Source organism: Alligator sinensis, unplaced genomic scaffold (genome assembly GCF_000455745.1).
Source record: "Alligator sinensis unplaced genomic scaffold, ASM45574v1 scaffold853_1, whole genome shotgun sequence".
Taxonomy (NCBI): Eukaryota; Metazoa; Chordata; order Crocodylia; family Alligatoridae; genus Alligator; species Alligator sinensis.
In genome coordinates this window covers 669797-680790 of record NW_005842005.1, presented here as the reverse complement: position 1 = coordinate 680790, position 10994 = coordinate 669797, and the positions used below count along the sequence as shown (strand labels likewise).

Genomic DNA, 10994 nt, shown 5'->3' with positions numbered 1-10994 from the left:
ACGACTCATCTCGGTTCGGTTCGGAAGAGATCTCACTTGTGTTTGTCTGTGTGCAACTGCAACTCAAGCAAGTTTCCTTCCTGCACTGTGACCATTGGCAGTGTAAGTAAAGCTTTCTTTGTAAAACCAATACGCTTCCGTGCCTAACTCTACTCCGTCGTGGAAAAACCCCACCTGATGGTCCGGGCTACTGGCCATAGCCTTAGACCGCCCTCGGTCCCGACACCACTCAGCTGTCTCTGCGCTCCCACGCACTTGCTTACTGCCACTCTCCCATACCACTTGCTGCCACCATTTCCCTGATTTCCTGCCTGCTGCCCCTGCTTCTCCCCACCCACCTGCCAGGTGGCCACTCCAGCACCACGTAGTTCCCAGCTGCATTGCCAGACTACAGAACTTGGCAGGAGTCCCTGCAATTCTCTGCTGGCTCTGTGTGGTACCAGCCGTGCCAGGCCAGCTCCTGCTACGTCCTGTGGTCTCGGCCATGCAGCTAGGACATTGTGCCAGAGTGGTGGGTGGGGGGAGGGGGCTGGGGACAGGGAAGCAGCAGGAGAAGGGCAGCAGTGGCAGACACGGGGGCAGGGAGGGAAGTGGCAGTGAGCAGGAGCACGGGGCCTGCGCTGGTGCCCCTGGGCCAGAAGCAGCAGGAGAGAGAGAGAGACTGCTATACACGCACATCCTACACTCCCATGCACACCCTACACTTCCTTGCACGCCCCAGCCACCTTCCCCCTCCACATATACCACAACCCTCCCCAGCCACCCTTCCCTCACAGACTCGCAGGTCCCCACAAACCCCATACACACCCACACCCCAGATATCCACACACACCCACATGCTCCCCCACTCCACATACACATCCACACACCCCGAACTCCATACACACCCACATCCCCCACACCTGTCTATTCCCCCACAAACACATCCACACCCTCCCCCATACCTCATAGACCCATGTACCCACAGCCCCCCACAAACCTATACCCCCCACACATTCCCCCCACAATATACAAGAGTAAGACTTCATTTTAAGCTATTATACAATCACCTCTATGTACACTACACAAAAGGATAAATCAGGATAATTTTTTTTTAAATCAAATTAATGCTATAGTAGATGTTTGATTTTTAGAATATAATTTGGTATTTTTCTGGTTCTGAGATGGCAAACCCCCTTGCTAAAAGGAGTACTTCCAGGAGAAAGGGGAGGTACTTTTGGTGTCAAAGGTCAGTGCCTAGGGGGCGTGACTTCTGGTCCCAAGATGGTGACCAGGAGGTGGGGCACCTGTGTAGGGGCAATGCCACCGTGGCAGCCCTCGACAGCTCAAGAAAACTCTTTAAGCAGCCCTCCAGCTAAAATAATTGCCCACCCCTGTCTTAAATGCATGGTTACCATTTTCTTTTCTAGTCAAATTGAAAACATGTTTTGAGATTTCAATAATTCCTCTTAGGAGATGTCAGTAGGATCATAGATTTCACTTAGCAGTTTTCCTGATGCTCAGTCATACTTGCATTCATTCAGTTCATTGACCTTGCTACATTCAGCAGAAAATATTACTTCATTTTAAAAACAAAGGGCCACTTAAAAAAAAAAATTAACTGAATTTAAACTGTCTGTAATTGAAGCTTTGTTCAGTGTCTTACTGAATTCACATCCGTATATTACTGCATTAAGCAAATATATAGATCTAATTGCTGAGTTTCATTTGTTAGCAACTTAGTGGCAGTTTTGCTAATCTTCCCTTTAAAGATTTAGCTTTTAGTGAGAAATATGTAAGTGAATTCCAGAAACCACCTTAAGAATATATTTTATCTTGTTTTGCATAATTGTGGTATATTGTGTAATCACCTAACAAGTTACACTTTTTTTTTTCCTGATTCCTAACTTAGGCATTTACACTATTTGCTACACATTTTCTGGAACTGTGTCAAATAGATGCTTTATATCCCAATGTGGAAAACAACCATTTTGAGGTGCAACATGTGAGAAGCAGTACTGGAAATAAAGAAAAAATTGCTTATACTTACATACTTTCAAAGGGACACACGGAAGAAAAAAACTATGGTAATGCATTACATTATTGATTTAACTTATGAAACATTACTTTAGATATAATGTTAAACTATCAGGAAGTCTAGCATTCTTCTCTCCACTGATAGATCTCAAAATGATTCGTATACAGGAACACTCATAGCTTTAAAATACTGTTTCAGTTGGTGTAATAACATAACTATTGTTTAATAAAAAGATTTTTTTTCACTCAAGTTTTATCTGGAGTTTCTAGCTGTTTGAGAACATAGTGATTTGCTACTTGAGTGAGATGAACCACTGTGGGTACATAGTAGTTGTACTGAGTGGTCTGAACTACTTTCCTGTTTCCTTATGGGAGTAATTGAAGGTGCTGGTGATGATCTTTAAAATCTAAATGGACAGGTATCTGGTTACAAGAGCAGACTTCCCTGTGTTTGCTCATAAATTGTGATTTTTTATAATTAACTAATATCTGTGTTCATCTTGAAGAAGTAGAGTTTAAACAAAAATGTCAGTGTAATGGCCATATATGTATATTATTATGTCTATTATTTACTAGGGCTGTGCAAAGCTTCGGATCATGATTTGGAGATGATTCAGAGGCAGAAGCTATGAATCTGAATCGAATCTCTGGAAGCTTCAGGCTTTCCGAATTGCTTCGGAAAAGATTCGGAGGCAATTTGGCCATAGAGTATAATGGGGAGTCAATGAAATATCTATAACGTTGTTGTTTTTTGTCTGATTTAGGGTGAGACTTGCAGGAGTGGCAGCCTCTGCTGAGACCATAAACCCTACCAAGTTTCAAGAAGCTCGGTGCAGGGATTCAGAGGGAACTGCACCCCAAACTCTTGAAAGCAAAATTCATGTCTGTGTGCTACACCACAGGGGAGTGAAAACTGCAGGGGTGGTGGCCTTTGTTGAGTCCACAAAGCCTGCCAAGTTTCAAGAAGATTGGTACAGGGGTTTGGGGGGAACTGCACCTGAAGCTGCTGACAGGCAAAACTTGTGACATAGATAACCCTGTGTGTGGTAAGGCACAGCAGGGTGAAAACTGCAGGAGTAGTAGCCCCTGCTCAGGCCACAAAGCCTGCCAGTTGTTGAGGAGATAGGTACAGGGGGGTTCTGGGGCCCTGCACCCCTAGCTGCTGACAGGCAAAACTCGTGACATGGGTGCTTGTGCGACTGACTGTCTCTGTCTTGGGGCAGTTGATTGTCTGTATTGATTATTTCCTCTCCTTTGTCTGTGGTTTTGTGGGTGTTAATTGTTGCTAATTAACTGGCTACATTAGCTAGCTACTATGTATTGAGCTGGTCCCTGAGTAAACCATGATTGATTGGTAACTGGTGCCCCTTCCTCCTCAACACTGGGTAGGCTTGGTGGCCACAGCAGGGTCTACCATCCCTGCAGCTTTCACCCTGCTGCGCCTTAACACACACAGGGTCATCTATGTCACGAGTTTTGCCTGTCAGTAGCTTGAGGTTCAGTCCCCCCCAAGCCCCTGCACCTATCTTCTTGAAATTTGGCAGGCTTTGTGGCCTCACCAGGGGCTACCACCCCTGCAGTTTTCACCCCACTGTAGTGTAACACTTAGACATGACATGAGTTTTGCTTTCAAGAATTTGAGGTGCAGTTCCCCCTGAACCCCTGCACCAATCTACTTGAAAGTTGGTAGGTTTCATACTACCAAAACCAACAAAGTTATTGATTTCAGTGATTCCCCATTATACCCTATGGCTGGATCTCCGAGGTAGCTCCGAAGCTTCGGAGCCACTTTGACTGAATCAAAGTGGAAACCCGGTCTGGAGCTCCGGATCGGATGGCTGGCATACAAAGCATCTGGATCTGAAGCCAGATTGAATAGCTGCTGACTTGCACAGGCCTATTATTTACTAACCAACTGCTGGTCAAGAATGATGGGTGGGGGGCGGAAACGAAGCTTCCAGGAAGCACTGGGGATGAGCAGCACTGCCCGCCCCCGTCCACTCTGTTGCCACCGCCTGCAGGGGGGCGTGGTCAGCAGCTCTGGCCATGTCCTCTTCCCTCCATCCACTCCATCTTCGCGGCCTGCAGGGAGCAGGAGGGAGCATGGCCAGAGCCACTCCATGGCCACCACTCCATCCCCTCTGTCCCCGCCTTCATGGCACCGGAGCACCGCCACCTCTTGTCCAGAATGCTCTTGGAGCACTCTGATTGGTTGTTTCAGGCAGACTAAGGCTTTTATATATATAGAATGTTAAGAGGTGCTTTTTATCCTTTGAAATTTTAAAGTAGTGTCCTTCAGAAAGCGGGTTCAATTATCCTTTAAATTAGATAAAAAATATATTGAACCAAAACTGCATCAGAATTAAAACATTTTATTTATATCTCATTGTCATCCATTCATATCTTTAGAAAACCACAATCCTTTGAGGAGCGACACAAATCCACATAATTTTGAGTGCTAGATTTTGTAGCAGCTTCCTGCTTTAGCTGACATTTAATCAATAGGGTATTGTCTGATTTTTGCAAGCCTGACTGCACTGAAGACTGAGTAATATTCCATTTTAGGTTGGAATTAATTTGAGATGAATGTTTTTTCTACATCTGGCTGAATTTCACTGTTAATTCTTCTCACCTTTGGAAATACAAGGTCAATTTCAAAGATTTGACAAGACAAATGAAGAAGAGTAGTGTATCTAAGCAGTCATCTCTCTTGTAGAAATATCTAGTTTTGTAACTGTTGCTATCTCTCTTTACAGATCATAAATAAAGTTATATTTTAAAGATATGTGTAATGTGAATCTAAAGGCAGCATATGATTCTACATGTTTAGACTTTTTTTTTTAGTCATAGTAGCTACTGTGACACTAGTGCTTATGTCTTTATTGAGATTGATTATCTTGATGTTCTGCTGGCAAAGTTCTTTGGAAAGATGTGATATCTGAAAGGGACCGGGGGGATAGGAGGGATAATTGACCCAAGGATGGATATGAGCCATCAGTATGATGAAATTGCCAGTATGTCAAATAGAACTCTGGTGTGCATCAGCCAGTGCGTTGCCAGTAGAATCAGAGAGGTGCTCCTCCCCCTGTATTTGGCATTGGTAAGGCCACAGCTGGAGTACTGTGTCCAATTCTGAGCACGGCACTTCAAGAAGGATGTGGATAAGCTCAAAAGGCCATCCGTATGATCAGGGGCCTGGAGGATAGGCCCTATGAGGAGAGACTCCGGGAACTGGGTTTGTTCAGTCTGAGTAAGAGAAGAGAGGGGGGTGGGATGTGTGAAAGAATGCAAATGGTAAGCTTCAGGCAGGTACCCGCTGAATCAGATGTCATAATTTCATAGGTTTCGTAGTTGTTAGGGTCAGAAGGGACCTCAGTAGATCATCAAGTCCTACCTCCTGCCCTGGGCAGGAAAGAGCACTGTAACCCCAGCCAGGTGCTTGTCCAGTCTCCTCTTAAAGATCCCCAAGGTAGGGGAGAGCACCACCTCCCTTGAGAGCCCATTCCAGATTCTGGCAACGCTTACTGTAAAGAAGTTCTTCCTGACATCCAACCTAAATCTGCTCTCTGTCAGTTTGTTGCCATTATTCCTGGTTATTCCAAGGCATGCCCTGGTAAACAGAGCATCTCCTATTTCTTGCTGCCCCCCTCCCCACCCATGAATTTGTAAACAGCCACAAGATCCCCTCTCAACCTTCTCTTGCAGAAGCTGAAGAGATCCATGTCCCTCAGTCTCTCCTCATAGGGACTTACCTGGAGGCCCCTAACCATGCGAGTGGCCCTCCTCTGAACCCTCTCAAAGTTATCCACATCCCTTTTGAAGTGTGGCGCCCAGAACTGGATGCAGTACTCCAACTGTGGCCTGACCAATGTCACATTGAGGGGAAGTATCACCTCCCTGGACCTGTTCATGATGCACCTGCTAATGTATGATAGAGTGCGGTTAGCTTTACTGATTACTTCATCACATTAACAAGTCAGCTATGACTCTGAGATCCCTTTCTGCTGCTGTGCTGCTGAGAAGGTCCTCCCCTAGTCTATAGGTGTGTTGGTGATTCCTTCTTCCTAGATGCAGCACTTTGCACTTGTTTTTGTTGAACTGCATCCTATTCTTTTCTGTCCACTTTTCCAACCTGTCCAGGTCTGCCTCGATTCGATCCTTTCCCACTATGTGTTTACTTTACCCCATAATTTCTTGTCATCCGCAAATTTGGAGAGAGTGCTCTCCACACCCTCATCCAAGCCGCTGATGAAGACATTGAATAGCACAGATCCAAAGACCAAACCTTGGGGGAGCCAACTGCCCACATCATTCCAGGTTGATACCAACCCATCTACCACCACTCTCTTGGTGCGACCCTTAGGCAAATTTTCCTAAGGGTCACACCTGACTGTGTAATCATCTATGTCACAGCTGCTCAGTTTGATTAAAATCCAAGTAGATGACATCTACCTCGACTGCTGCATCTAAGCATTTTGCGATCTGGTCATAAAAAGAAACAAGGTTAGCCAAGCAGGATCTACTTGCTATGAAGCCATGCTGGTTGCCCTTCAGCATTATTTTTCCTGCTGGACTCCCACAAATATGATCCTTGATAATTTTTTCAAAGGTTTTCCCAAGGATGGAAGTGAGACTAGCCAGCCTGTAATTACCCGGATCCTCCTTCGTCCCCTTCTTGAAAATAGGGACCACACTGGCCCTTTTCCAGGCCTCTGGGACCTGACCTGAGCACCATGAGTACTCAAACAGCCATGCTAGTGACTCTGCTATGACACTGGCCAATTCCTTCAGTACCCTTGGATGAGGGTCATTCGGGCCTCCTGACTTAAACACATTCAGCCCCTCCAAGTGTCCCATTACTAAGTCAGTGCTGACCTTTGATGAGCTGGTGTTCCTCCTGTGCCTATTGATAATGCAATTGCGAGATTTATCTTGATCCGTGTTCAGGAATACAGAGACAAAAAACTCATTGAAGAGTTCAGCCTTGTCCCTCCAATCTGTCACCAGTTGCTCTAGCCCGTAGGGGTCCTATGTTACCCTGCACCTTCTTTTTGCTCCCTATATATATGAAAAAGGATCTTTTGTTGTCTTTAATATTTGTCACCAGCCAGAGTTCCATTGTTGCTTTGGCCTTCCTAACTGACTCCCTGCAAGTGCGAGCCAAGGAGATATAGTCCTCCTTGGTTGCTACCCGCTGTTTCCACAGCTTGTATGCCTCTTTCGTTGCCCCTAGGCTTTCCTGGATTTCCCTGTTCAGCCAACAGGGTTTCTTGGCCCCTTTGCCCCCTTTTGTGTGCAATGGGATTGTCTCCTTCTGTGCTCAAAGGAATGCTCCCTTGAGGAAGGACCACCCTTTCTGGGCTCCCATTTTGCCAGTACTCTTGATCTTCAATGCCTCCCTAACTAATCTCCTAAGCACACTTAAGTTAGCCTTTCTGAAGTCTAGCACTTCTGCCCTGTTGGTTACTTTTCCCACTCTATGCCAGATAGTGAATTCAGTTAACTGATGGTCACTATCCCCTAGGTTGCCTTGTACCTACAGATCCCCCACCAGGTCATCCCTGTAGTTAGCATCAAGTCCAACAAAGCGTTTCCCCTAGTGGGACCATATACCTCCTGCGTTAGGTGGAGGTCCTGTATGCAGGTTAAGAACCTAGGTGAGCAGTTAGATCTGGCTGACTGTTCCTCCCAGCAGCTGTCAGGGTAGTTTAGGTCACCCATTACAACCATGTCCCTTGGCTGTACGGCCTCTGAGAGCTTCTTTGAGAATTCCAGGTCTAGCTTATCCTCCTGGTGTGGCGGTCTGTATTAGATCCCTACTACCAAGTCCCTTTCCCCTTGACCCTTTGTATTCTGACCCACAGTACCTCAATTTGCCCCTCTGATCCCATCTTGATTATAGAAGATGTGTATTGCTCCTTAACATAGAGAGCACTCTATCACATCTGTGCAACTTATAGCCCTCAATGCTTACTGCCCAATTGTGAGTAGGATCCCACCAGGTTTCAGTTAGCCCAACTAGGTCAAAGTTATTGCTTGCAAGCATGAGTGCAAGTTCCTCCTGCTTGTTCCCCATGCTCCTAGCATTAGTGTAGAGACATTTAAGGCCCCCAATGGGTGCCCTTGGTACCCCCCTGTCCTGATGCCTGTCGGGTCCCTTAGTACCTGGGCTGATCCAGCACATGGCTTGTGGCTCGCTGATCCTAGGTTCTCTTTATCTTCTGCATTCCCGTCCCCCAGTGAACCTAGTTTAAAAGCCCTATGTGGCAGGTTGTAATGTGTCAGAAATCCAGTGTCTATATTAAGTCCATGATTTTTTGTATCCAGTAGATTTGAAGTAAAGTTTGTAGGCTCATCTGTGAAAGGTTTGGTTATTTAAGTTCCCTTTGAGAATTAGAACTGAGAGATTGGAGAGGGAGTGATTGTCTTGTGAGAAGTGGGCACCCACAGTTAATTGGATATTTTAATCTTTGATGGATTTTTGGTATGCGTTCATTCTGGTGCACAGTTGTTGTTTGGTTTCTCCTACATATTTTCCATCAGGAAATTTGGTGCACTGGATGCAATGTGTTACAAATCTGGAGGTGCAGGTGTAAGATCCAAGAATGGTGATGGTTCTGTTGTGGGATGTGTAGTTATTGTGGGACTGGTGGAGCTGTGTTGGCAGGTTTTACATTTCTTGTCCTGGCATGGTCTGGATCTGTATGGTGTGGTTTGGGTCATAGGGAGTTTGCTTCTGGTGATGGGGTTAGCGAGGTTTGGAGCTTGTTTAAAGGCTAGTATGGGTGGGTCTGGGAAGATCTCTTTAAGAATTGGGTCTTTTTCTAGTATTGGTTGCAATTGTTTGAGGATTTTCCATGTAGGTTCCAGGGAAGGATGATATGTTGCAACTAATGGTGTGTGATTCGTGGGGATTTTCTTTTTGTACTGTAGCAATTTTTCACATGGCATCTGGGTGGCTCTTTCAAAAGTGTGATCTAGCTCTCTGGAGGAGTGTCCTTCTTGGGTGAAAGCCCTTTTGAGAGTTGAGGTGACGATTGCGGGAATTCTCGTCCATGCAAATTCGGTGGTACCAGAGGGCTTGGCTGTATTTACAGCCTTCTTGGTTTGTTTAGGGTGCTTGCTGGTTCTGTATAGATATGTATGATGGGCTGTGGGTTTCTTGTATATGGTAGTTTGTATTTCCCCATTCTAGATATTGATCATAGTGTCTAGAAAGGAAATGGCAGCGTTGGAATGTTCAAGAGATAGTCTGATGGAGGGGTGATTGTTGAATTTCTGATGGAAATCAATCAGAGACTAGGTTTTCGGTCCAAATGATGAACATGTCATCTATATATCTCAGGTATAGCATGGGTTTGATGGTGCAGATCTTGAGGAATTCTTCTTCCAAGTGGGCCTAAAAAAGTTGGCATATTGTGGGGCCATTTTGGTGCCGATAGCTGTACCCATGGTCTGGAGTGCTAGTTGTTGAAACTGAAGTTGTTGTGTGTGAGGATGAAGTGTGTAAGTTCAGTAATATCTTGAGGTCTGTACTCTGAGTTGTCATCTTGCTCTTGTAGATATGTGAGGCAGGCCTGGATCCCATCCTGGTGTGGGATGTTGGTATATAAGCTGGTAACATCCATGGTGGTTAGGAGGGTATAGGAGGGTGTCACGGCGGGGTCCTACAGGAGGGCCGTGATCTCAAGGCCCCCTTCCCATGCCAAGTTGGCTCAAAAGGGCCCCCTCACTTCTCCCCCGCCATGTCTTTGATGGAGATTAAATGTATGGGAGGCTGCCTTACGTCCTCTTGGACACGGGTTGCTGTAATATCTGCCCCGTGGACTCCCGGACTCCTTGTGGTCCCACTCAGCAATGGGTGCTTCATGGGCACCCTAGCCTTATGGGCTATGCGTGGCTCCAACCATCCCTTTACCATGCCCCAAGCCTCACAGCTGGAATAGACGTTGTTTGGTCCAGGTCTGCACCCTCTCTCTGGTGCTCAGGCTCTCTGCGGCCCTGTCTCTCTCCGTGCCCTCTCTCTGGCACTTCTCAAAGCACTGCCCCCTCTCTCCAGGCCTTACAATACTGCCCCCTTCTCCGGGCCTTCTCCGTAATGCTGCCCCCTCTCTGGGGCTCCTCAGTAACGGTGCCCTCTCTCTGGGGCTCTTCCACAATGCTGCCCCCCTTCTCTGGGGCTCACCACGCCCACCCTGGGACTTCTCAGCAACGCCCCCTTTCTGGGACTTCTCAACTGCCCCTCTCTGGGGTTGGGGTCAGTGCACCCCGACTGCTGCACCCTCACTGGTGCTGGGGTCCCCACACTGCTGTGGGTCCCCTATGAGGCCTCCTCTAACCCCTAATAGCTTCACCCAAACCACCAGTATCAAACAGTAACACAAACGCAAGCCCCTTGGCTATAACATAAACGGAAGCCACCCGGCTATAACTACGTTCAAGCCTACCGCGGGTTCTTCATCTCGCAGCAGTGTCAGACGCTGCTCCTGCCTCAGGCTTCTCCTCTCTTCCATGACAGAGAGCGCCTTCCTCCTTGGCTGCTGGTAGGGAACTGCCTCTGGCCTCAGCCTCTAGGGTTTATAAGGGAGCCAGGCCCTGCCCCTTTCAGTCAGATGATCGCTGGCAGGTGCAATCTCTTGCTAGCTCCAGTTGCCCTGGCAACCAACAGCTGGGCTCCTTATTCACTGCTAGGGCTCTTTTCCTAGCAGTTTCCCCTCTTTAGGAGCAGGGCACCTCAGTGCTCTGCGACACGGGGTATTGCTGGGAAGGTGGTCTGTGTTTTTGAGTTTTCACAGAAAGCAAGGGCGACTGGTGCCACCTTAGTCATGCACCTCCCCCAGTGACCAGTCAGCAACCAGTAGGGGAGCTCGCAGTCAATCCCGCCGACTGGAGAGGGGGGTGCTCCCCGCAGCCGATCGCAAGATAGCTGATCGCTGCGGCCACTTCCAGAAGTGGCTGCGGCCCGTTTCCGGGGGGCC

At 47.2% G+C, this 10994-nt stretch overlaps 1 protein-coding gene across 1 annotated transcript in view; it reads left to right on the top strand.

Moving 5' to 3' along the window:
* The window catches only part of MSH4 (mutS homolog 4), a gene marked incomplete at its 5' end in the record, with an annotated part of 65812 nt that overhangs the window by 49026 nt on the left and 5792 nt on the right, over nucleotides 1-10994 (top strand). Inside the window, one exon of the mRNA XM_025201813.1 lies at nucleotides 1892-2066. Coding sequence (XP_025057598.1) covers nucleotides 1892-2066 — 175 coding nt within the window. The remainder of the gene's footprint in view (nucleotides 1-1891; nucleotides 2067-10994) is intronic.